Source organism: Tamandua tetradactyla, chromosome 15 (genome assembly GCF_023851605.1).
Source record: "Tamandua tetradactyla isolate mTamTet1 chromosome 15, mTamTet1.pri, whole genome shotgun sequence".
Classification (NCBI taxonomy): domain Eukaryota; kingdom Metazoa; phylum Chordata; class Mammalia; order Pilosa; family Myrmecophagidae; genus Tamandua; species Tamandua tetradactyla.
Window position 1 is genome coordinate 68,076,970 of NC_135341.1, and position 27,997 is coordinate 68,104,966.

Here is a 27,997-nt window from a genome sequence, read left to right on the forward strand (position 1 = left end):
TTATGAGTTCTTCTTAGGAACTTTGTGACTGTTTTCACTTTGATGTACACCTGCAGCCCATCCTTGCTGAGCTTCTGGCCATTCCCAGGTATACTGTAGCCACCAAATGGTGACTGGGCCCCATTCACATCATAGCAGTTGACCCAAATGGCACAAGCCCAGAGGCCTGGGGCAGGTGATTAACTTTGTCCAAGTCCTTTGTGAAGACAGCTGTAGCCAGCCCATACTTGGAATTATTGGTTCTCCTAAAAATTTTCTCATTGGTCTTTGACTTCAGGATCTGCATCACAGGCCCGAAGATCTCCTTTGCAATAATCATGCCATCTTGTGCATCTCCAAAGGCAGTGGACTAGAGGAAGGAGCCATGATCACCAGCAGCAGCCCCCTACCCACCTACTATGCAGCAGCTTCACTCCCTCCAGATTTGATATAGCCAAAGATCTTATTAAATTGAGTTTTGTCCACTTGTTACCACTACTCAGTCTGACTGTCAAAGGGGTTCCTGACCACTGGAGTCTTAGCAGGAATGACATACAACTCCATGAATTCAATCCAGACATCCTCCTGCACAAAGGTCCAGAGGACTGCAAAGCAGCACTGACCTTGGTTAAAGAACAGAGCAAAGTGGGCCTGTTTCATGGCCTAGTCTGACATCAAGATTTAGGGCTCTTCCCCCCACCTCATCCCCAGCTCAGAGTCATTCTTTTGGGGTTGCTGCTATCCACAGTAACCTCAGTGGAACCTGTGACCACCACTTTGTTCACATTCTTGTGAGAAGCAATGGCAACACTGGTTGTGAAAATGTTGACCATGCCAGGAGTAAAATTGGTCTCCTTAATCAAGTTAGCTCCATGGAGTCTACTTAGCCACCTTTATCATAACAACATTTTCAGTTGCTCAGCCTGGGCCCAATTTCCATGTTTGTATCAGGAGTGGGAAGTTCCAAAGAATTATCTGCTCATATACCCCCAAATTCATGGTGGTGTTACACTATGGCACTTATTAGCCCAGCCTGTATAATATCAAAGACATTTGAAGGCAATGTCCAAATCGACCAGGTAGGAGTTGCCATAGGGCTTGGAGAGACCCTAGGTCTCCAAAGCTGCCAAGTAGATACCATCCTACTTAATTAGATCAGCCAGGTAGCTCAGCATCTGGCCCTGGGCCATGTGGCACCAAGGACAGCCCAGGTGGAATGTGGCACAAGTAGCCTTCACCACCCCACCCTCATATTCCTTGTACCCTTCAGCTACCTGACAGATGATCTCCCCAGTGGGGTGAGGGTATAGACCCTTTTCTTCCTAACAGCATCATTGTGCCATTCATTGTCTACAAAGATCTGGTTGTAGAAGAACTTGGGCTGCTGGCTGGCAGCTGGTTGGGCCTGGGCAACTACAGCAGTCAAGAGAGAGTGGTCCAATCTTGGCCTGAGGCCAGTGACTGGCAGCACTGAGAGATGGAAGCAGAGTCCAGGACTAGAGCAGGCAGCATGTGTGGATTAGTTTTTTAAACTGATGATCATAATGGCCTACTTGAGAAGCCAATAGATAAGACTCATCTACTTCAGCACTAGCAGAAGAGTGATGTCTGCAATCCAAGACAGTTATTATAGCAGTAAGTGCACACTGGAACAGAGGTTAAAGCAAATTTATTTATGGCCAATTTATGTATGAAGGCCTTGATGGCAGGAGTTCTTAACTCAGAAAAAGCTGTTTTTACAAAGCTAAAATCTAGTTAACAAAAAGGAAGTTAATCAAGCTAACCCACCCTAGCATTATAGCAGCAAAGAATCAAACTAAATCTTAAGGTACAAATGAACAAAGTAATTTGGATTGGGTCCCGAACTAGGAAAAAAGTACTTGTGAAAACATTATTGCAACAATTGATGAAATTTGAATATAGAATATAGATTAGGTAATCATGTTATATCAATGTAAAGTTTCCTGATTTTGGTAATCATGCCAATGCTGTGTAAGAGAATGGCATTTTTCCTAAGAAAGACATGCAGAAGTTCTTAGTTATACTGTGTATAAGTAAGGTAGGTACTACACACAAACCTTACAAATAGATCAGATATATTCCCAAGTGGAGACAGGAAGGTAGATTAGTCTCCAGAAAGGGGTTTAGAACCTGTCAAAGTGTTAAAGAAGGTTTATGGCCAAAGGAAACCAGGTGTCCCAGACTTGGTCACTTACAACAGTAGTTTTCAGTCTTGTCTGTACATTAGAATCCTTTGGAAGCTTTTAAAAATCCAAGTGTGATGGTTAGGTTATGGTGTCAATTTTGCCAAGTGATGAGACCCAGATGTCTGGTCAGGCAAGCAGTGGCCAAACTATCGCTGCAAGGATATTTCATGGCTGGTTGATAAATCAGAAGGCTGGTTTATTAAATCATCAGTCAGTTGATTGCATCAGTGGCTGAGTACACCTGTGATCAACTAAGGCATGTCTCCCACAATAAGATAATCCAGTCAGTCAAGGCTTTTAAGGGAGAAGAGAGACTTTCTCTGCTTCTTCAGCCAGCGAGCCTCTCCTTGGAGTTAGTCCAGACCCTTCATCAGAGCCACCATTTTCACAGATGAATTTTCGACTCTTCCATTTCCATGGTTGCATGAGACACCTTTATAAATCTCATATTTATAGATCTATCCTGTTGATTCTGTTTCTCTAGAGAGCACTAACACACCAAGACTTTACTGTGTCTATCAAATCACTAAAACCAAGATATTTGGAGTTGGGAACCAGAGAGGCTTTTTAAAATATGTGTGCCAAGTCTGAGAATGACTGTCTCAGACCTGGGCTAAATCAAAATATGGGCCATAGACCAGCAACATTAGCAACATCTGGATGGTTTTTAGAACTGCAGAATCTCAGAACCAACCTCAAATCTACTGAATCAGAATCTGCACCTTAACAAGATTCCCAGGTGATTCATATATAGTGAACATTTGGTAAATATAAGAATCACCTATGAACTAATAAAGAATACAGAGTCCCAGGTTCATTAAGGACGTAGGACATGTACAGCACCTGTTTTTTGCAAAGTTCTCCAGTGAAAATATTTCAATATCTGACCATCCCAGTCAGACTGTTAGTAACAGAGTTAACTAAGCAGTCTTAAAAGAAATAATACACTGTTCAATTTTCTGAAATTGGGGCAGGTTAATAATAGTGTAATCTACCAGTGTTTAGAATTCATCATATTTTATTTTTCTAACTCCATGCTAAATCATCACCAAAATCTGGTGCTATTAATACACATTTCATTTCTATATGGAAAAAATAATATTTAAAATGTCAAAACGTTACACAATAATGTTCTTTGTTATTGTTTCAAATTGCATGCGAAGCTGACACCCTTAATATGTACTTAGCCATGCAAATACAAGATTTGCACTGACATTTTTAATCTAAAAAATAATTCATTTGGACTTTTATAGATGTCTAGGCACATACTGACCACTCTAGAAACCATATTCTAATCTAACATCCTTTGCCATTTCTTTCTTTCTCCATTGCCAGTCTCCTTCCCTTACTCTGATATAAAGTACTATTCTAAGGTAAACTTTGTCTTCTCTCCATGAACATCTATCTCCATTCTAGTCTTCTAGCAGTTGTAGAGCTAAAGGAGATCTCGTTTATTTGAGAAAAATAGTTCACTAAAGAGATCAAAGAATAACAGTATCAAATGGAATTAACATTTCTCAAGGATAAACCACAAAACTGAATAAGGGTTTTCAATCTTTGTGTCCTTACTATTAAGTGAAGTCTTAACTTCCTTAAGAATTGGAATGAGAGAATATTGGAGGAAGAGATCAACTGAAACTTCAGGATTCCAAAGTTTCTCAAGCAATGTCTAAATAATTTCTCTGACTCTCTTTCTGTCTCCATATCTTTTGTATTAGAATAATTAGCCATACAGCCCTGTAATGGGTGGTAAAATTAACTAAGTTAATAAGGTGAGGCAGGAACATGTCAGGGGTGGAAGGGAGAGAAGAGAAATACCAGAGATCACTCTGAGGAACGGAGAATTTCAGTAATCATTTAATCTCTCAAATCTGTAAATTGAATCAGATCAAACTAAACAAACTCTAATTTTGATCCAACTTTGGCAATCTTATTACTCCTTTAAGGCTTATATATCTGTTTTACTGATCCACAAGTGCTTACTGGTTCATTATGTTAACATAATGCAAAATCAAATTTAGCAATAAAATAGCATAACTTTAGTGATTTATGTTTATAACAGTAAAGCTTTAACAAAAATAGCATATCTCTGGCATGTGTGTAGTCATTCCCATTTGTCACCCCTGTGACAAATTGTCAATGACATTTTTACTTCTGAGTCCAATACTAACTCAGAATCCTTCTTAACACAGAGTTCAGACAGCCACTGTTTCATTCATTAATCTATTCATTCAACAAATATTTATTTTGCACCTTGTCCTGGAAACCAATATTGAATAAAATAGACTCAGCCCCTATCCCCAGAGAGCTTGCATGTTTTAGGAAAGACAGATACTGCAACAAGTAATTGCCAAGAGATGAAATATGGCATGAAAGATGAAACCATTTTTGTTATCTCTGATTTAGGATTTAGAGTATTCTTAAACTAGAAGCTTAAGAAAATATATCATGGAATTTATACAGTCCCCCTCTCACCCATCCCCAACCTCCTCACAGGGAATTTTGCGGTATTGCATTAGCCATTCCTGTAAAAGGGAGGTTTGAAATATTGATTTGTGCTGGACACATTGCTCCCCAACTATCATAACAATATAAAGGTCCTGTTATTAAATGAGAAGAAAAGAAGGGATATTGGGTAAGCAAGACCAGCTTCTTTAGTGTTTAAAAATACATTTGTTCTGTGAATGAAGTCTTAATTAAAGTCACTCCATCTGGCCCAATCCCCTCTCAACATAATAACACTCATTTCCCAACTCTCACTTGGCAATACCCATTTACTTATTATATTCCTTGGTTCATTATCTCTTGGTTAAATAATTGTTACATAACTTTATGAAGTCTGTGCTTTGTTTTCCCAACCAGGCTGTTTTATGTATACCCTTTCTTCTTTATTTATAGTGCATGGTAAATATGCTATAAATTATTTCACTTAATAAGTAATTCCAAATATTTGAAGAAATAACACACTTCCAAAAGAGATGAGAATAGTCCATTTCTATCTTGATGAAGACATGTCTCAAATTGTTTTAAGTTTGTTTCTACCATGAGTTTTTCTTTTAAGAACATCAACCTCAGTGAAAATAAGTCAGGAAGCTCTAGATAAATCTGGTCAATCATAATTTCGCTAGGCAGATTTTAACAGGGTGAAATTTACATAGATGCGTCCTCTGACTGTTGTTCATTCATGAGAGAAGCTTGGAATTACTTCTATTGCTTCCTAAAGTACTAGATCAGAACTATTTGAAGGGATCACCAGTTGTCTGATATTTACAATAAACGTAGAAGCAAATTAAAATATGGGAAATTGAACCATACTACAGTGCTTTGTATATAGTAGGCCTTTAGACACTTGAACAGATTGGTGAGATGTCAAAGCAACATTAACAAATTTGAATTTAGTTACATTTAAGGACATAGCATCATGCTTAGGGATATGAGCCCTGGAGTCAGAGTACCAAAGCTTTAATCTAGTTCAGTTGGGGCACACCTTAACTAAAAATAACATCTTTAAGAGATCCTATTTATAATGGGTTCTCACCTACAGGAATGCAGATAAAGATTAAGAACATTTCTAAATTGAAGTACATAATTCAATATATCATGTCTATCTTTTAATTAGGCTGATATTATTATATATAGTATACTAAATATATATATATATATATAGTACTATAGTACTGTAGTATATATAACATAAAAAGCAGCAATTCACAACTCTAGTTGTTAACAGCAAGGACTTTGAAGCCCGTCTACCCCCTAGTGCTGATATCAACTTGTGTAATTAACATCTCTATGTCTAGGTTTCTTCACCCATAAACAAGGGTAATAATAGTACTCACTTCACATGGTTGCAGTGAAAATTAAAAGGGAAAATATATAGAAAACTCTTAGAAAATAAATTTAAGCACTCAATGTTAACTGTTATTGCTACTCAATGAAGGATACATAAAATAAAGTCCCTCCTTTAAAAAAGAAGCCACTTCTTTTCTGTAAAAGGTTAATATAAAGAACTTAGAATAACACCTGGCCATCTAATTTAAGCAACTGCTATTCCTTGATTCTGGCCTTGCTCAAAATGTGGCAATGGAACACAGCCATGAGAACTGCTTGTTTAAAAAAGTGGAAACGTGATCCTCAGACCAGATCAACTGAATTGGAAACTTTTGGGATAAGATCCCAAGAATCTACATTCCAAATGATTCTTATAAACACTTAAGTTTTAGAACCACAGCCATAAAGCTTAATTACCCTCAAGAGTATTGACATAATTATTTTTTTCCTTATGTATCCCTGCATCTGAAATGTGTGCTCTATTTGTCTCATTCATCTAAACTCTACATGTGTGAGTCATCATTAACTCAGGAGTAGACTCCAAATACACTTTTTAATTTGTTGTGCTATCCTGGTGAAACACCTTCCCCTTTCAAGAACATTTACATTCATGCCAACTGGATAATTGCTAGTTATCTTTTAAAAGCATGGCTCATCTTAGTGCATTTGATAGAAATAAACCACCTCCAGTCATTTCTGCATGCATATAGTACTATTATATTTCCTACAGAGGAGAAGAAACTAAGGCAGATATGGCAAATAAATGTCATCTTGCATGCCAACTCTGAATAAACACTGTCATAGGTGTTCTAGTTTGCTAGCTGCTGGAATGCAATATACCAGAAATGGAAGGGCTTTTAAAAAGGGGAATTTACTAAGCTACAAGTTCACGGTTTTTAGGCCGTGAAAATGTCCCAATTAAAGCAAATCTATAGAAATGTCCAATCTAAGGCATCCAGGGAAAGATGCTTTGATTCAAGAAGGTTGATGAAGTTCAGGGTTTCTCTCTCAAGTGGAAAGGTACATGGCAAACACAGTCCGAGTTTCTTTCTCATCTGGAAAGCACATGGCGAACAGAGTCAGGGTTTCGCTCTTGACTGGAAAGGCACATGGTGAATACAGCATCATTTTCTAGCTTCCTCTCTAGCTGTCCAGGAGGCGTTTTCCTTCTTTGTCTCCAAAAGTCACTGGCTGGTGGACTCTCTGCTTTGTGGCACTGTGGCATCCTCTGCTCTCTCAGAATCTCAAGCTTTCTCCAAAATGTTTCCTCTTTTACAGGATTCCAGTATAGGATTTCGGCAAAGTAATCAAGACCCACCTGGAATGGGTGGAAACACATCTCTACCTAATCCAGTTTAACACCGACTCTTAAGTCACATCTCCATAGTGATAACCTAATTAAAGTTTCCAACCTATAGGACTGAGTAGGGATTAGAAGAAACCATTGCTTGCACAAGATTGTTTAGGATTAAAACATTGCTTTTTTAGGTCACATAAATTCTTTCAAACCAGCACAATTGGTATTAATTGTGGCCTTGTGTGCTATATTTGGGATGCTGCATTTTGGTTCAGCAAGATTTCTCTTTGATTATTCATGTCTGCTATAGATGAGTGCTTGGAAGCAAGTTATTAAACTTGTATGGACCTCAAATTCTTCTGTGTTCTGGGAATAAAAATAATAGTAATAACAATAATAATAAATTTATAAAGTTGTAAAGATTAAACGAAAAAATATATATGTAAAAGGCTATCTTCAACCTCAGGATATCAATAAATTCTCAAAAATAAATACACAGGCTTTTGTTTGAAATTGAATATGCGCACTTTTCCTCTAGAGAACATTTGTAGATTCACCACATTTTCAAAGGAGTTGTTGATTATAACAAGAATGTGGTCTCCTAAAATCACCCTGAAATATACAGGTTGCTGTTACTTTGAGCCTGGTGGTATTTTTTCCTAACCAGTGGGTCAAGCTCTCAAATGCAGCCATTTCTATCCTCTGCAAGACCTTATAACAAAGACCTAATCTGAAGTCTATTTCCCTTTCAAAATGAGAACAGGTAAGGCAACTTCCTGAAAATAACTTCCAAATACTCACACAGGGCAAGCTGCATAATTAATGTGGCCCAATGCAAAATGAAAATGTGACGTTACTTGTCTAAAATTGCAGGACAAAAGTGCCATTAAAGGTACTAAAATATAAGGCTTTTCCCTTTCTTCTGTGGTATCTCACTCAACTTGTCATTGTGTTTTTTATTTCCTATTTAACATCATTCTAAGTAAAGAAAAATTAAAACAGAGTATTAGCATGAATTTTACTGTTCATTTTTATATTAAATACAAACATAAGATTTTAACTCATTTAATTTCAGAGTCACTGAAATTACACAATTCATGTTTCATAGCTCTTGTGTGCATATATATTTCATTCTTACCATATTAACTGGTAATAAATGTTGCCTAAGACTAACTGAACTGTTTCTATTTCACTTCTTTATATGTGCACATTTTGCCAACACTGTATACCTTTGGCCAGCTGATGAGTAAAGGACTGAAAAGAAAAGGAACTACGATGCGTACTATCTTTCCCTCTCCTTCTGTGTCATCATTGTCAATGCAAATGGTTAGCAAATATAGTTAGAAACTACGATACTCCCTCAGTACTCGTGTTTATAGATCATTGACTTTCTGCATTTGAAACAAGTTCTGGTTCAAACAGAAAGGGTGGCCTTTTAGGGCTGCCAGTGCCCCCTACATACCCGATCATAGTTGTGGTGAACATGAGCAAAGGACTCTAGTGGACCTACAATGTGTGAAAGTTCAGAAAGACCCAAAGGGAGTACACATTTCCAAAAATAAAATTGTTAAGAACCTGGACCCAGAAAGAAGAGCAGAAACTCAAGTGGGCAATAAGATGAAGACCAGGAGTCAACTCTTCATGAAGCGAAATTCAGTGCCAGCCAGACCCAGAAGTGCCTTCAGAGGTCACCTTATGAGTGAAGGACGGTTAGGATTTTCCTGCCTCAAACCCAAGGTCTCCACTATGAATTCCCAAAATTCACTTAGTCCACGTCCTAGATTTCTAGATTCTCCATGTAAATAATTGCTGGATTGACGGGAGTACCTTCCTGAAGCAGAGAGACAAAGAAAGAGTTCTCAAAACATAGTCTTAGAAAGCATCATCTTTTACATTATGTATGATGATTCTGGAATGCCTTACTCTTAAGTATGTTGCAAAAGGGAAATACTGTGGCAGTATTCTAGTTTGCTAGCTGCCAGAATGCAATACGTCAGAAACAGAATGGCTTTTTAAAAAGGGAATTTAATTAGTTGCTAGTTTATAGTTCTAAGGCCGAGAAAATGTCCCCATTAAAACAAGTCTATAGAAATGTCCAATCCAAGGCATCCAGGGAAAGATACCTTGGTTCAAGCAGGCCAATGAAGTTCAGGGTCTGTCTCTCAAGTAAGAAAGCACAATGCAAGCACAGTCAGCGTTTCTCTCTCAGCTGTAAGAGCACAAGTGGAACACGGTGTCATCTGCTAGCTTTCTCTCCTGGCTTCCTGTTTCATGAATTTCCCTGGGAGGCATTTTCCTTCTTTATCTCCAAAGGCTGCTGGCTGGTGGACTCTGCTTCTCGTGGCTATATCATCTCTGCTCTCTCAGAATCTCCTTCATTCTCCAAAATGTTTCCTCTTTTACAGGACTCCAGTAAAATGGGTGGAGATACATTTCCCCCAATTCAGCTTAACCACCACTCTTGACTGAATTACATCTCCAGGGAGGTGATCGAATTACAGTTTCAAACATACAATATTGAAGAGGGATTAAAAGAAACAGCTGCCTTTACAAAATGGAATTAGGATTAAAGCATGGCTTTTCTAAGGTACATACATCCTTTCAAACTGGCACAAGCAAATATGTCTTTATGACACCTGAATGGATCCAGTATCCAATGAAAACAAGCAGCAATCACAATTTTAAAAGTTCTCTTGGTATATTTCCCCAAATCTCCTTCATAATAACAAATATTCAGGGACCACGTTGTTGGTCCACTCAGCATTTCACTTTCCTGGTTTTTCAGGATTGATGATAAAACTGGTGTCACAGACTAAGAAGAACTCTTGGAACTGCTGGTCTGCATCCAAGAGAAGTATTACGTCTTTGGTCAGTAACATTAGCAACTTCACACTTGGTTTTTCTTGGATACAGTCTATCTTCTTAATTATTCATCTCTAGCATTTCCACAAAGGGACACTATTTTTTTAAAGTTGGTCTGTGCTGCTGGCTCTTTCTCCTGATCCCTCCCTTTTCAGCTGATCCTGAAAGGAGCTCAAAGCCAGCAAGAAAGGTTCAGGGTACCTGAACAGACGATGCTGGTTCCGAGATTTTGACAGGACAAGAAAGCTGAGCTGTCCGATGGCCCAGAGCTTCCACTTCAGAGGAGCAGCCCCATCCTGTGGAAGTGCTGGACCTTTTCAAAATGCAGCCACAAATAGATGACCTTCCCCAGAGACCTCCCAAGTCAGGTACTAGTAGTATCTGTCACTGGATTCATCCTAGCAATGGAACTAAACAACACAACCCACAACCTACAATACAATTACCCATCTCAACATCACTCCTTCTCTACCATGCTAGGATATTTTACCAACATCATTCACCACCATACAGCGGGAAAAGCATCCACAGCCATTGACCCTCATCTTCCAAAGTGGAAATGTGCGCCTTCAGTATTGTGCTGATTTGAAAGGATGTATGTCCCCTAGAAAAGCCACGTTTTAATCTAAATCCCATTTCATAAAGGCAGAATAATCCATATTCAATACTGTATGCTTGAAACTGTAATCAGATCATTTCCCTGGAGATGTGATTTAGTCGAGTGGTTGTTAAACTGGATTAGGTGACGACATGTCTCCACCCATTTGGGTGGGTCTTGATAAGTTTCTAAAGTCCTATAAAAGAGGAAATATTTTAGAGAACAGGAGATTCAGAGAGAGCAGAGAATGCTGCAGCACCACGAAGTAGAGAGTCCATCAGCCAGTGACCTTTGGAGATGAAGAAGGAAAACACCTCCCAGGGAGCTTCATGAAACAGGAAGCCAGGAGAGAAAGCTAGCAGATGACACCGTGTTTGCCACGTGCCCTTTCAGCTGAGAGAGAAACCCTGACTATGTTCCCCATGTGCCTTTTCACTTGAGAGAGAAACCTTGAACTTCATCGGCCTTCCTGAACGAAGGTATCTTTCCCTGGATGCCTCAGATTGGACATTTCTATAGACTTGTTTTAATTGGGACATTTTCTTGGCCTTAAACTGTAAACTAGCAACTTATTAAATTCCCCTTTTAAAAAACCATTTTGTTTCTGGTATATTGCATTCTGGAAGCTAGCAAATAGAACAAGTATTATGCTAAACTATCCAAATCCTTTAATAAGAGGCAACAGTTGGACAGAGTAGAAGACTCATTGATTCTTTGACGAGCCCCATACAAGCTCCTAGCTGAGGACCCTGAAAGCACCCCCATGTGGAAAGGCTCTGGAGCCTTACTGCACCCTGGAGGATTGAAAAGAAGCAGGGAAAGAGGGTGTCATTCAAAGAGGAAAGAATGAAGAAATAGAGAAGGCTAACATCAGAGACAGAAGTGAAACTTCCCTGACTTCTCAAGTTCACCAACATCAGCCCATAAGGCCAAAGGCCAGCCTTAGTGGAAATTCCATTATATAGCATGTTTTTACTATTGATTTACTAGTTTATTGAATGAAAATCAAGCTTTCCATGCACAAAATTTGTTCTAGGTTGGGAATTCTCAGTGGCCTGGATATCTTGGCCCAGTTAGGTCATAATTCAAGTGAGAAGGATTCAACATAAACATGCCACAGGAGAAATTCATTGGCTCTCAGTCACATCATTAGCTTTTGCATTTCTTAATAAAGTTAAACATTGGGGGGTTTTTGCTAGTTTTTCAAATTGTTTATTTTTTTAATTTATTTTTTATTGTGAAAATAACATATAAACAAAAAAGAAATTTCAAAGCACACCGCAACAAATAGTTGTAGAGCAGATTTCAGAGTCTGGTGTATATTACAAGTCCACAATTTTAGGTTTTTCCCTCTAGCCGTTCCAAGACACTACACCGGAGACTAAAATCAATGTAATGATTCAGCAGTCATATTCATTTGTTAAATCCCATCTTCTCTGTTATAACTCCACCTTCTCCTTTGATCTTTCTCCCAATCTTAACAGTTATTTAGGCTATACCCATTCTAACTTTTTCATGTTGGAACGTTTGTTTAAAAAAAATTATTAAGAATGTCAAGATATTGACAGCAGAGTATTAAACCAAATGCCCCAAGGACAAGGTAATGTGTTATGGAAGCCATTTAGTGAGCATCCTGAACACTATGCCAAGGGGACAGCAAGAAACAGCAAATGGACACACATATTGCACATATCTCCTCTGCTCACATTCAAGCTCTACTGTTTCATTAGACTTAATCACAAATCACAGGTTCAAAGAAAAATTAAGCATTTAAAAATGGTAACAGCATCGCGTTAGACCAAGCACAGGGCCCTTCTGAGCACAAAGCCCTGTGCAACTGCCTAGTTTGCATGCCCATGAAGCCTGCTATGTTCTCTTCACTTCATATCCTCTGGCCTCAGGCTTCCTTCCTTCTTGATGTCTCTGCACATGAACCACACTACCCAATGGTAAGAAACTAAAGACAAATAGAGATGATACGGTGTATGACACTTGGAGAATGAGAGCTGTTGGCTAGGGAAGGATGTTCTAAACTTTTCCACTCAATCTTGGAGGGTCTCTAGACTAAGGTAAGGAGTTAAATGGATGGAAAAAAAACCCACTTCACAATAAGTGCCTAGATTCAAAGCAATAATTTATTCATTCCTTTCTTGACCCAGTGAATATGTATTGACTTACTTCAAATTTCTAACTAGGTACTGAAGATTTAACTATGATCAAGGCAAATACAGGTTCTACCCTCCGGCAATTTAAATAAGGCAATGACAAGTCACTGCCACAAGAAGGACCAGAGAACTTAAGGAAGAACAAGCAGAGGTACTGAGGGTGCTTTGGGGACTAATAAAGCTTTCTAGAAGAATTCACCTCTACTGATGAATGAATAGGAGTAAGGTCAAAGGGGAAGGAAGAAAGACTGTCTTGACAGAACCGCCCGAGCAAAGGCAGCAAAAGGAATTTCAAGGAAATGAAAGAAATTTCAGAAGAGGTGGAAACAGTGACTATGGGAGCTCTTTAAAGACCAAACAGTTTAAATAGTTTGGACTTCATATTAACTACAGTGGGGAGCCACTGAAGGGTATCAAGTAGGGGAATAATATGATCAGATTTGCTTTGTAAAAACATGACTCTGCCTATAAAGAACACATAGGAGTGGAGTCTGGGCTCAGAATAGGCACTGATACATTTCAGAGAAATAGAGGGCAGGACGCTGAACTAAGCGGTGGAAAAAAGTGAGTGGACGTGAGAAATACTTAGAAAATATAATTGATAGGACCGGATGACTGACTGGAGATGGAACGGCTGGAGGAGGATAAAGAATCACTAAGGATGATTCCCCAGGCTTCTGGGTAGGTAACTGGTTGGATGCTCATGCCATTTTCTGAGGGTTAGATAGAGGAGGCCAGAGAGACAGTCGAGTACAGAGGCTGAATATTTTACATATCTGCATTTTTCCTGATAATATGCCGTTAATCCAAAGTTTGCTTCCCAGTTTGAGTTTTAATGTCCCTGAAAGATGCCTCCCTAGGCTGACTACTTCAGCCGGCCACCAACCAAGGAGATTCGTCTCACAAGAGGGAGCCCGTGAGCACAGATCTTGGAAACGGAAAGCAGTCAAACGAAAGAGACTTGAAGTTTTTGAACCACCTAAAATACCCCGCCTTAAAGGTCTCAGGGAAGCCCCACCCCTAAAAGCCCATAATCTCAAAGAAATAAAAGTCCCAGCACCCCCCGCGGCCTGACCACTCTCCCCGCCCCCGACGGAGTGGGGATGGGAGTCTGGTAGGTGCCCGGATGCGGAGGGCAGGGAGCCCGTGCGTCACGTGACACCACCGGCCGTGTGGCAGTCTGCCTGCGCGCGGGCTGCGGGTGACGCCATTGCATCATGTGACCGCCCACCGGCCAGCCAATGGGCAAGCGCAGCGGAGAATTTCGAATGAAGTCGGGGAAGTCGAAAGCGACGGAGCTGGTGCCACAAACTTTGGAGTTCGGAACCCGGGACTCGGGGTGCCTGTGACCCGACAGCCTCGCGGAGCCTTGGAATGTGAGGAGGTGGGCGACGGCGGCGGCAAAAGTGTCGGCCAAGGTACCGTTCTAGACGCGCCGGCGGAAGGCGGGTCGCCGGGTCCGTTTCCGGCGACACACCCTCCTCCCACCGACCTTTAGACTACCTCCGAGACAGAGGAGGCCCTGGTTTTTTCAGGTGTGGAACAGGGGCGTCGTGACCTTTGTTCCTTCTCCTTCAGGGGGTATCTGTACTGATCCATGTCTGGTGGCCAGAAGTTCAGACTATGGAGTCAGAATTCTGGGAGCCTTTTTTTGCTCAGCCACCAGATCTGCGTTCTCCAATGCTCCAGTTTCCTCTTTTGTTAAATAAATGGGTACCCGAACCTCCTGCTTTACAGAGTTGTGTGAATTAAGTGATGTGTAAATAAAGCACGTACGGTAGTTAAAAACGAGGTTCACCAAGAGAGCACAAAATATGGCAGCTATTGCATACAGTGCGACATATACCATTGATGTCCTGCCCTCGCTGTCCAGACCTTTGGTTCCCTCGGCACCTGGAGAGGCCAGCAATGACCTGGATGCCTTGGCTGCAGGGCTGATGAAAGACTTTTGGATGAGATTCAGTATCCTAACTTCTTTTGAATCCAGATCTGGATTTTGTAATCCAGATACACCAATACCATACCCACACAGACAGACCGTCATCGCGTCATCCCGCCTGTCCTCATTCGCTCTACCACACCCCCTCCCATACCCCACACACTTCCACACCCCCACCCCATGCCTCCGGTTAACAGTGTTAGTCTAGACAAGAACCAAAACTTTAGATTTTACCAATTTCTTTTGTGAGTGTAGCTTAGTTAAAAAGCTTCATAATAACGAAGGCTTTTTAGATTGTCTTTGTGTTTAAAATGCTTTAGATTAACTTGATCAGTTATTTACTCTGTATGGCCCTCAGACATCACCAGTTGGAACTCAGAAACTTTACTGGGGTAAGTTGGTTTTTGTACAACCCACTAACGGTGTTTTAAAAAATTTTTTTTGCTTGCGGTGCTGGAAGCTTCTCAGTATATATTGTACCACCATTGGCAGAAAGGAAATATTTAAGTGGCATTTACAATATACATATTTAAGACCCCAGCCACTGGCATAGAAGAAAATAAGTAAACCTTGAAGAAAACACCTAAGGAAATAAAAGTGATGTTCAGAAAAGTTTTAGAATAAGATCTTCTTAATAGTGAAAATTCTATAGGAAAATTGTTGTAGGAAACATTTTATTTTTGCAGTTTCAACATGTGCAAAGTACAGGCTAGGGTAAAATGTATTGAAAAGTAATTTGATATGCTTAGTAGCAACATCCTGAAGTATATGTAATTTGCAGCATAAGATTAAGGCTACTTAAGTTTTAATATATTCTATAGCGTATTCCACCATCAATGAAAGTGTTGCTGATCTTAACTGTATTTATTTATTTAGAACAGTCTTTTAACGTCTTGTGTGCTATATTCATGATTTACTGGGTATTAGGGTATCTGAGCTGTAGAAATAACTTTGAGAAAATGCATGTTCCTCTACCCTAGTTCCTGCTATTTCCAGTTTTATAATTGTTTTAATAGCCAGTTAAAATGGTCTATAGTGCCACATATTTTAAACCTCTGAAGATCACCTTGACTTTCTTAAGAGCTTATGCATGTTTTAATAATCAATTGAAAGAGTATGGAAGAGACAGTAATAGGCACCTAATGTGATAAATTAATAATGTAGAGAAGAACTGGAAAACAAATCCCAGATATGTAATTGTCTCTGAACTAATACTATAAGCCTAAAACACCAAAAACTAGTCTTAAACATTGTCTGTAAGAAACATAAATAATAATAACATCTCTGAAGTATGTTCTACAACTAATTGTGGTGCTGTGCTTTGAAATTTATTGCTTTTTTGTACATATGTTATTTTTCACAAAAAAAGTCCATTGTGATGATAAAAAATTATTTAAAAAGTAATAGTGGCATCAATATATAATGATATTGAGCATTTCCCATAGTGCCTAGCATATATTAAGCCCTCAGTGAATATTGTTTAAAGAATGAATGTGTTATGTTACAGAATCTTTGGGCTGGAAAGTCATATGTTTAGAAGCTTCCCCCACAGAATCCCTGAGAAGGATGAGAGTATGCCAACATTATTGAGATTTAAAAGCTATAAAATCTAGGTTATTACCAATTTACCTCTCTACCTTGAGCAAACTGTACAATTACTAAGTCTTTATGTAGTCTATTTTTTATAGACAACCTCTATTTTCAATCTTGAGTTTTATATTTTATGGCAGTATTGTCTCTTGGAAAAAAAATTAATATTTTTTCTTGTTTTAAATTCTTAGGCAGAAAATGGCCAAGGAAAGGTGCCTTAAAAAGTCCTTTCAAGATAGTCTTGAAGATATAAAAAAGCGAATGAAAGAGAAAAGGAATAAAAACTTGACAGAAGTTGGCAAACGCAAGTCTTTTGCAGCTGCACCATGTCAAACAATCAGTAAGAAATTTTCATATTGTCCTTTTGCAGCATTTTTTAAGTTTAAATTTAACAACTGATAAATTTCTAATCCTCTTTTAGCCAACACTTCTACACTACTGAAAAATTACCAAGACAACAATAGAATGTTGGTTTTAGCTTTGGAAAATGAAAAATTCAAAGTGAGAGAAGCCCAAGATATCATCATACAGCTGAGAAGAGAATGTTACTACCTCACATGTCAGCTATATGCATTGAAAGAAAAACTTACTTCACAACAAACAGAAGAACCTGCTCAGGTATTTTCATTACAGAGGCTGAATTTCTTAGGATAAAAATGAAACCCATGGATTAGTAGTTTAGATCAGTTATGATATTTAAGTTAATTATCAGTAACTCTTAGCAAATTGACTAAAGCATTTCTTTCTGTAGATCTCTAGCTCAACTATTATATCTGGACAGTAAAGAAAACTTCAGGCTTATAAGTGATTGAAGCCTGGTGTATGTATCTAACTTGGCTCTGAAAGCAGGCAGCAAGACAGTGCAGAAGAAGTAATGGAACTTTTTGCACTGCTGGTCTCTTTAAATGTTGAACTGAGTCAAAGATAGGGCAACTAAGCTCGCAGTCTAAAAGTGGTAATTGAAGCAGATGAGTCCAAAAGGTTTGATCAGTGCTACAAATCTTAACTTTTCTATTTTGCTATTCAGTGGGATTCTGTAAGAACTGCCTTTATTTAGGGGTTAGAGAATATTTAACTGCTTTTTGGAGAATCATTTTTACCTACTAGTTGACTAAATAAAGGAGATGATACATTAACTCCGAAGCAAATATCCTGAACATTTGCTAACCAAATTTTTAATCTGATTCTGTTTGTGTCAAAGGTTGTATAGCACAGAAGGGGCTCAAATATGATTCTGCCATCAAAATATAGCAGATGTGGAGAAAGCTTGATTAGGATATTCCTTGTGTCTCACTAAATGTTAATCCTGAGAGGAGTGATGATGAGCCAGTTTCTCCTTCCCTTTACCTAGAAGCCACTGCCAGGGAGACTATGGAACAGAGAGAGAAAAGTAGTGGTGAGTGTCAGGTGTTAAGAGAACAAAATTTACTTTCTTCCAGTATGGCCGTATGTTTGCTGTGCCAGTAAAGACATTTGCACTGGCATTTATACACGGAGGCCAAATAAGAAAGCCAAACCACAGTGTTTGGGGTAGGACTGTAGAGGGAGCCTTCTCTCTGTTAGCAGTAGTCAGTGAAAGAGTTCTTACTTCTCTGCAACTGAGGTGACTCCATATTTTTCTATGTGTAGAACATGTGTGTGTATGTGTGCTGATCACAGGCATATGTATATACACAATGTAGTTGAGCTTAGCCTATTCAAAGATTAGATATGATTTCTTCACCTTCATTTGGAGGTTAATTTATTAAAACATTTTTTCCTTCAGAATGTAATCTTTCCTAGCTTTTATTTCCTTGTTTAGTCAACTAGTGAGAGAAAAAAAAATCCCAGCAAAGGCCTTTGACTTTCCTTCCTCGTTTTCCAAAGTTTTTTTGCTAAAATCACACATGGAAATTGTGTGAAATGAATACCCAATGATATAATCACAAAACCAGTGGGGGGGGGGGCGGAATTCTGTTATTGTAAGCCATTTGACGTTTATCAATAATTTTTGAGTATTTATTAGAACTTGTTGTTACCTGCTGGGGGGGATGTAGTCTTAGCATTTAAAACATCAGAGTTTGTTTTTTGCCGTATAGTTGTTACATGTCTCACTGATTCTCAACCGTCATGCCCTTGTGTTTTCACATTTATGAAATCTATATAACAGTTGGAGAGACTTAAAATGCTTTTAATAAGAATGTTTTTCTTGCCTACCAGTAGTTAACTTTTAAGGATCAATCTGAAAGTAATTTCTAATTGCCTTTTTTGAACCCCTAAATTTTATAATGAATCTTAATTTGTTTTTAAATTATATTATCATATTGTTAAGTATCATCTTCTTTATTTATCTTCAATAATAAGAATAGTTTCAGAACATGAGCTATATTGATATTAAAATTTAAAACTTTTAACAGAATTAAATTTCTTTTTTATTTCTTATGAGAAATTTTAGCTCATAAGGTATAACATCAACCTATATTGTATGTGCAACAAATTTAAAAAAATAAATCTGAACTAAATTAGGATAGCTTAGACTGGAAGTCTCATTTTCTAATACGAATCTACAAATCTGCCTGTATTTACTTGTGTTCTGCATGTTTTCCCCCATTATAGTGGCTAAAGTGTCCCTGGTCATATCAGAGCCTAAGCAAGTCCTTCGCTCTTGTACCAGATTCCCTCTCACATCCTCTGGGACTTTGCTCCTGATAGTTTGGTTTCTCCTCCAATATTTGTCTCCCTCTCTAGTAGCTCAGTTCAGCCATCATAAAAATGCACTTTAGTATCTCTCACCTTAAGAGGAAAGGAAAATAAAAGAAATCTCTCCTGGTTTCCTAACATCTCTGTCTCCCCTTTCCCCGTCTCCCTTCACAGCAGAACTTTACCAGAGAGTACATTGTGTTCTTCACTTTCTTAGCCTCCATTCACATTCCAGCCCACTTTTATCAGGCTTCTCTCCTTACCGTTCTGTTGTCACTCTTCAGGGTCACCAAAACTTCTCCATGTTACCAAATTCAGTGGTCCCTTCTCTCTTCTTAATTGGCCTCACACATATTCAACACAGGAATTACTCTTTGCTTGGAACACTTTCATCTCTTAGTTTTCTTGATATCATACTCCCGCAGTTTTCTTTCTACCTTTCTGACTGCTATGTGTCAGGCTCCTTTACTGGTTTCTTCTTTACTCTTTTTTAAATGCCAACTTCCCAAACGTATCTGATCATCCCTTCCCATAGTTATAATGTCCATCTGCTAGTGACTTATAAATTTTTAGCCCTATATATGAACCCAAATGCACACATACTGCAACCCACACATGACTACTACTTGATATCTCAATGTAGCAATTATAAAAAAAAAATCTCAAACCTACTTTGTCCAGTGCACAATTCTTTATTCTCCCCTTCCCAAAAGAAATGTGTACTACTGCCTCCCTCTTACTCATCTCAGTAAAGCAGCTTACCCATTTGCTCAGACTCAAACCTAAAAGGTTTCTCTCACTCATTGCCCCCAACCCACCCCTATGCAGTTTTTGAGCAACTTTTGTTATCTCAAGGACTTCTACTGGACTTAGGCTCCATAGCCACAACTCTAGTCTTAGCTAATATCATGTCTTGCTTGGTAAGCAGTAATGACCTCCTAACTGCTTTAGTGACTTTCCATCACACTTAGGCCAAAATACAAACTTGTGACTGTCAAAACCCTATATTTTCTGGTTTCTTTGTGCACATCTCTTCTTGCTCGCCTCAGTGACTGTTCCAGCCACAACAGCCTTTCTTTCCTGAGCACAGCAAGGTTTTTCTTGCATCACAATGTTTATATTTATTGTTTCCACAGCTTTCTCTTTTTTCTGCTCTCAATAACTGGCTTCTTCGTGTTCTTCACATTTCATATCAAAGAATTCAGATTTTAGATCCTGTCTAAAGAACCCTCCAGCCTCATTTACTCTCTGTCACTTCATCTTGGGTGTTTCATTCATAGCACTTACCATTATCTGAAGTTATTTATCTATCGCTTTGTTTCCTTTCTTATATTCTATCTCCCTGAGCTAGAATATAAGCTTTACAAAGGTGGGACTTAATCTGATTTTTAGCTACTATAATCTCACTTCCTAGAACATTTCCTGGCACCATAGTAGACAGCCATTAAATGTTTATTGTTGAATAAATGAATGCTTTGTTATAAATACTTTAATTGTAACAGTGCTTTCTTTTGTTTTAATATATTAACAGAACGAGGAAATATGTCCCTCTGGAATGGACTCCAATAATGATAACAGCTCCCAGGAATTATTTGTAAAGGATTTACTGTTAGTATCAAATTCATTATTACAATTATTAATACCAGGAAAAAGTTAATTCTGTGATCTATGTATGAAAGGAGGTTTAGGAAATTTGCATAATATTGACTCTTGTATTTGAAGTTTGATTCTCTACTGAGAATTTAAGAAAATTTTGTGTGTTAAAGTTCTGTTACATATAGCCAAGCTAAAGCTTTCTTTTTCTTAAATTTAGTTACTTTTTTGATGTCTAGGAATAAGAAGCTTTTCTAGAATTTTTAAACTATCTTCTTCTGTTATGTTTCCTCTTTATTATTTTTGTACAAGAATTTGGTTATTCAAATAATGGGTTTTAATTTATTTTTTATTTTATTATTTGCTTATTTATGATTGAGATGTAATTATATAAATAAAATGCACAAATCTGAATTTAACAGTTCGATGAATCTAACTATACACCTATGGAACCAAACCTCAATTAAGATACAGAACACTGCCATCTGTAGCCCAGAATTCTCAGTCGCAGCACGATTGACATTTTGAACTGAATAATTCTTTGTTGTGGGGGCCTAGCCTATGTATTGTGAAACATATAATAGCATCCCTGCCATCTACCCACTCATTGCCAAATAGCACCTCGATTGTAACAACCACGTCTGTCTCCAGACACTGCCAAATACCCTTGCAGATCACAATTTCCCCAGGTGAAAACCACTGCCATGGAAGTTCCGTTATATCCCTTTCCAGGCTATCTTCTCTTCACAGAAGTAACCACTAATGTAATTTTTATCTGAATAGATTAATTTTAATCATGAATAGTTTTAAAACTGTTGAACTTTAAGACCTGACGAAACATGTTGTGGGCAAACGATATATGAAGTAATCAAGTTGTTATGATATTTCTGAAATAGGTATTATTTACCACAACTTTGTCCTTTCTGTTACCTAAGTTTTTGTTTCATTTTTGATGTCTGGATGGGGAAAGTCTCTGCAAAGAACAAAAAGTAAGATTACAATTAGAATGAAGCTACCATAATAATATTAAGTCCTAAAGAAATTTTTTGTTTTGTAAACCAGAGGTAGGAGGATAGCAAGACTTTAAAGGACAATGAACAAAGTTAACGTCAAAGGAAGTCAATACTTCACCACCGTACAAGCATGTACTACCAGCAGATCACAACTCTGCTAATGATTAAATCGAGCTCCTAAAGAATTGAGTGGCCAAACTGCATTTCTTTAAAATATTTGTTAAGTCAATTCTGATTGGTTATTTCTCCAATTAAATGAAATTACAAGTTGGAGTATGTTTTTTAGGCAGAACTGTCCAATTTGAGTATGTAAGTCCATAAATTTCAGTGGGAGTTGAATGTCAGTCAAAAAATCAGCCTCTAGGTAATCAGCATAATTTTTTTTTATTTCCTTTGATATAGAATACATGTACAGATTTAGAATGAAATAATAAAATGATACCTACAAGAAAGGAAAAAAGCCTTATGATTTAGGAAAATACTAAATTTGTTTTTATTACATGATTGCCAAATAAATTTCTATTTTTCATTTGTATTTTCTAAGGCAAATTCCTGTTAAGGAAGCTGACCTTCCGAGACAAGATGTAGCATTCCAAATACAAGGTAATTCAAGTGTAAGTCTAAAAATTGTAATAAGGGCAAGAGGATATCTTTAAGAACAAGTAGCATGAATTAAATTACTCTATTCATTTTTTAATGTTTTTAATCTGCTCATGTAGTATTCTTGTGTTCAAAGCAAATCACTTTATTTCACACAGAATGATAGAAGTTTAAAATACATTTGTACATTGTACCACAATTGTACTCAGAAGTCTTGGCTATAACTGCAGCTATAATTTTTTGAATTCTACCATGAGCCAGTCTCTGTATTAGTCCTTTTAAATATATTATCTCACACAACCTTTGCAGCAACCTTGGAATATAGGTACAGGCAGTACCATTTTATATAGATTCAAAAAGTGAAGCACAGCAGGCCGTGGTTGGCTCAGCAGGCAGAGTTCTCACCTGCCCATGCTGGAGACCCGGGTTCGATTCCTGGTACCTGCCCATGCAAAAAAAAATGAAAAAGCGTCTCACAGAAAGTAGCCTAGCTGATAAGAGCTGAACTCCAAAACCATGCTCTTCTTACTAGTTTTAAACTAATGGGCCACTGTTATCAAATATCAATCCCCTCTACTTGAACTAAGCTTTGAAGGAGGAGATAGTATTTGAATAAGTAGAACAAATTGAATATCCTCACTTTTCCTCAAAATATAGATAAAATTTCTCACCTGAAAGGCTTTCCAACTATCTAAATCTTAATTTTTTTCCGAAGAATAACTTAGTTCCTATTTTCTCAGTGTATTTGTTCTACTTTGGAATATGAGTTCTCTTCCTCTGAATTCTGTATAACCACAAATACTCATTTGGAAGTTAATAATTTATTAACTTTTAGTTCCTACAGATAATGTTTGTAACAACAATGAGATTCTAAGCTTCCTCTTTTTATTGCCCATAGGCCCTAAAAAGAGTTATACCTAAATAAAATAGGTGGTAGATATTTTCTTGATTAATTTCTAAGCAGTTTCAGTTAATGCTTTAATTTCTTTAAACTGCAGGCACATCAAACCTCTTATAAGGATATTTTTAAAGTTTATAAAAGATTCTTTTACAGGTTAATATAAATCATCTGTTGATCATTGGCAAGTAGATGGCTGGTAATATTTAGTTCCCCAGATTTTTATTTACTTATAGTGTGACTTTTCAGTCATTCCAGTTTTAACTTTGAATTCTAAAATCTTAAAACTAAAATTCCAATAAAGTAAAATTATTTTTTCATGTATCTTTTAAATTCTCAGAGCAAATATCTACAGTTGAAGACAGATTAAGATTTGATTTTGAATCAAGTGAAGATAAGCCTGCTACTGATAATGTCTTACCTAGAACTGTATCAGTTCGTCACAATTTAAAGAAACGTTTTAACAATCTATACCAACTTGATACTATGGATAATTTTGAAACTAGTCATTTGACAGGGGAATCTTTTGAGTTGGAAAGAATTCGACTTGCAGACCCTCTCATAAATGAACATGTACCTGAAAATGTAGAACAAAATGTATGTCAGTGGAACAAGAACCAAATTAATTTTTCACCAAAGTTGATTTATCCACCAAGCCTTACTAAAGCAAAAGAAATTGTTTTGGAGTCTAAATGTGGACAAACTAAATCTAAGTATAGAGATGCACAAAGAAGAAAAAAAGAAAAGAAAAGAAAAGTTAATAGAAGAAGAAAATCAAAGTCTGTATCAAGGTTTAAAGGGAGCAAGAGTAAAAGTAAAAAAACTGTTTCCCCCCCAAATTTGGATGAATCTTTCAGTTCCAGTGATGCTTACAATTTTAATTTGGAAGAGGGTATTCATCTCACTCCTTTCCGGCAAAACAGAAAGAGTGGTGATTCTAAAAAAGAAGAAAGCAAATGTGATTCTGAAATGAGCATCTGTGAATCAAGTGAGTCAGGAGATGATTCTGGTGACCTCTATTTGCCTTCTAAAAATACTTGCAAGTGCATTCAAAATCTCCCCAGCAAATCAGATAGAAGCCCAATCACCAGGCCTCGATGTAAAAGACCACTAAAATATACAGATGAAAAAGAGAGCCAGGGTTCCAAGCCAACAAAAACTCCTACTAGTAAAACTCCTACCAGTAAGTCATGTACTTGTTTGCCTGCTTTTTTAATGTTTGTGATAAATGATTACTCCTAATGCTTATCTACTATACTTGCCATCTGTCTCTCTGGGGATTTGTTGAGATTTGCCATCTGTCTCTGGAAAAAGTTACAGACTTCTAAAATAGTCAGGGCTGGGGGGCTGGGAGTAGAAATCACAGTTGTGTTGTTCTGACCTACTTCAGACTAATTTAATCCTCTTTAATAACAAATGCTAATGTTATACAGAAAGACCTGTAAAGACATTCCCAAGGTAGGCAGAAACTTATGTGAAGATATAAGTTGAATTAAGATGTCTTTCATACACTAACCTAAAATATCACCTTGGAAAGGAACTCAAACTTTTCAGTGTCCTTTCATTTTAATGCTTTTGCTTTATATTTAATTTGGCAGAAACTGTGATTTAAAATAATTTTGTCCTTAGTGAAGGAGTCCTAATGAGACCAAGAAATTTTTTCCTCAGTTGATAGGCTTAATTTTATTTTGTTTATATTTTCAACCTGAAAACTGTGGCTCAGAAAATCTTGCTTTTCTTAGTTAGATTAAAGCATGGGGCTGACCACGGTGGTTCAGCAGGCAGAATTCTTGCCTGCCATGCCAGAGACCTGGGTTTCCAGTGCCTGCCCGTGCAGGAAAAAAAAAAAAAGGTCAAGCATGGTTCAGATGTGGCTACAACAACCTGCACCTGCCCACAAAAGTTCTCATCTGGGAATTTTAGTTCATATGGTAAAACTAACATATACAATCAGATTCTGTCATTCTCAAAGTATTATCACGTTATTTCATATTGTACTCCGAAACACTCTGTAAGTATTGGTATCATATTTGTTTTGTTTATAAGGAATCTAAAGCCTAAAAAACTTAAATGATTTTCAAAGGTCAAGCAGTGAGCAGTGGTAGTTTACAAATATCCTTGTTTTAAAGATGCTATAGGAATAAATCAAACAAGATTGCCAAAATGTTGATAACTATTAAAAATGGGTAACTATAGGTTCATTATCCAATTTCATGTACATTTGAAATGTTCCATAGTATAACGTTTTTAAAAGAAAAAAAAACAGAACACTCAAATAGCTTTACTTAGAGTTTGATTCCCAGACCATCAGCTTCACCTTAAAAAATCTTGAATATGCAGAACCTTAGGACCTACTCAGGCCTTGAATCAGAATCTACATCTTTATAATGAGTTCCCTAGGGGATTCATATGCATATTATAGCTTGAGAAATATTTTTCCAGAATGTAGCAACTAGTCTGATGTTATTTTGCTTAAACATATTTCTCAAACTTAAAGTTGGAGTAATTACTCCAGTATAATATACTTGTGTAAGAATAAAAAGAGTATTTGAAACACAGATGGCCGTGGAGTACATGGTTGCTTATTTAAAATCATTTTGCTGTTAACAGTTTATCTTAGGAAACTTTGCTTTTTACATTTTTTTAAGGAAATTCTCTTACAGTGTCCTTACTACTGGCTATATACCTGCCTCCCCACTCAAGATATAGAATAACTTTGATGCTTATGATAGGAGAAACATTAAGTGATTTTTAAACATACTGGCTTCACTAGAGGGAACTCCTTTTCTCTTGGCTAATACAGAAGCTGGGAATTAGAATCCTCGTGTATTTATTAGAATGAGTTTAAGTGGCTTTGTAAGACTAGAAATTCTCTTGATTGTAAACTTTGGTATTAAAATAGAGGCTTTGATGACTAAATTTTAGTCATAAGTTTGACTAAAATGAAATTGAACAGTTAATTTAATTCATTATGCTCCAGTCTTGGAGGAGTTTTAAGTTTTGGTAAAGTGCTCTGTTGTATCATCTCTTCACATATATAATAATTAGTATTTCAACATCATATGGGATGAAAGGAAAGGAAACTGATGAAAAGGTTACAAAAAAGGTCTATGTGTTGTAAATATACTGAATTTTGTATATGTTTGGGATATATAATTGAGTATAATTTTAGCTCCTATGATTTTCTTTGGAACTATATTCAGAAAGTTATTTTTGTAGGTGTACTACCTGAAACTTACCAGTCACCTCACCTTGGTCTGAAGGATATCACAAATGTCTCCTCATCTCCTGTAGTGAAAATTAGAAAACTTTCTCTTTCTCCCAAAAAGAATAAAGAAAGCCCAGCAGTGTCTCTGCGTAAACGTAGGTGCACAGCCAGTATAAACTATAAGGAACCCACACTTGCTTCGTAAGTATTTTATTTTTGGTAATTCATTTTTAATGTTATGGGGGTGGGGGATAAGGTTATGGAGCTTTGTTCAAGAATGTGTTTCATTTGAAGTACAGAAGTTTGATTAAAAAATTGGAAGTGGGGGGCGGGCCACAGTGTCTCAGCAGGCAGAGTTCTGGCTTGCCATGCTGGAAACCCGGGTTCGATTCCTGGGGCCTGCCCATGCCAAAAAAAAAAAAAAAATTGGAAGTGGGAATATTAAAATTAGTATGTTTTATAATAACTTTATATTGAAAAGTAAGTTAATGTTAAAATGCCTTTAATTATACCTAAGATCTCTTTCTACCTTTATAGGAAATTGAGAAGAGGGGACCCTTTTACAGATTTGTGTTTCTTGAATTCTCCTATTTTCAAGTCAAAAAAGGACTCCAGACGCAGTTCTAAAAAAAAATGAAATAAGCAGAGACAATGAAGCTTACGTTGGATGCCATTGAAATTCATCCCATACTCCGCTTTGTGCACAAAAACAAAGCTTGTAAGGTAGTACACAAGTGGGTCAAGTTATTGTCATAAAATATTCTCTTGACACGGCTGTGTAGATATGAACATTTCTTCAATTATACTTAAAATTTTGTGGTTGATCTTAACTGTTAATATTTGAGTTTATTTTTGCTTTTGAATATAAATAACCAGACTTAAGCACTATAATAGTTTAGATTTCTTATACTGTCTAAAACCTCTCATTTTAGTCAAAATGTATCTTTTACCAAAAGTTTGAAATTAATGGTTATTCAAATTAATATGCTTTAATTATAAGGTTTTGACAACTCTTTTATCCCTTAAGTAGGGGATGCGAAAGTGATTTTCAAAGTGCAGCAGAGGACCTTTTGAAACTCATTATAATATTTGAGTAAAGTAAATCCTTGACATTTGCAGTAAAGTATACCTTAAGTTGTTTGTGGATCCCTTATCTCACAGTTGTATTTAATTTTTCAGATAAAATATATGTGAGCTCATGATTAGGGAATTGATGACTGCTGAGGCATAGGAACTAGGGAAGTGGCAAGCCCTGAACCCAAAGTTCTAAGGGCGCATTGTTCAAAGTGATGCCTCACAGAATCATAAATCATTATTTTGTAGATAGCTCCTATTTAGGCAAAAATCTCAAGTGTTAAATGTGTGAAGGCTAGGGGCTTTTTGTATTTGCTCTATATAAAGTTTTTGATTAACCATTGAAGGAATTAATCCAATTTAGAAAGTTTGAAGCCTATACTTGTATGTGTTTCTTTAAACTTTTAAAGCACTGTAGTTTATCCATTTTTTAAAGAGCAAATAAAGTTTTGTGTAAGATTGTG

General features: G+C 37.2%; 1 protein-coding gene and 1 pseudogene across 3 annotated transcripts; one reads left to right on the plus strand and one right to left on the minus strand.

The window, feature by feature from the left end:
- On the minus strand, positions 1-14,983 carry LOC143656855 (aldehyde dehydrogenase, mitochondrial-like; annotated as a pseudogene).
- On the plus strand, positions 14,151-27,997 carry SGO1 (shugoshin 1). Of its 3 annotated transcripts, none has more exons than XM_077130028.1 (8): positions 14,151-14,357; positions 16,660-16,808; positions 16,890-17,086; positions 20,679-20,755; positions 22,298-22,356; positions 23,592-24,434; positions 26,471-26,660; positions 26,997-27,997. In XM_077130028.1, exons 2-8 carry the CDS (start codon positions 16,667-16,669, stop codon positions 27,094-27,096), a joined length of 1,608 nt encoding a protein of 535 aa, XP_076986143.1. In that variant the 5' UTR covers positions 14,151-14,357; positions 16,660-16,666; the 3' UTR covers positions 27,097-27,997. The 3 variants fall into 3 exon arrangements, with proteins under 3 accessions (XP_076986143.1, XP_076986144.1, XP_076986145.1); XM_077130029.1 differs by lacking the exon at positions 14,151-14,357 and adding an exon at positions 14,371-14,474; XM_077130030.1 differs by lacking the exon at positions 14,151-14,357 and adding an exon at positions 15,089-15,270.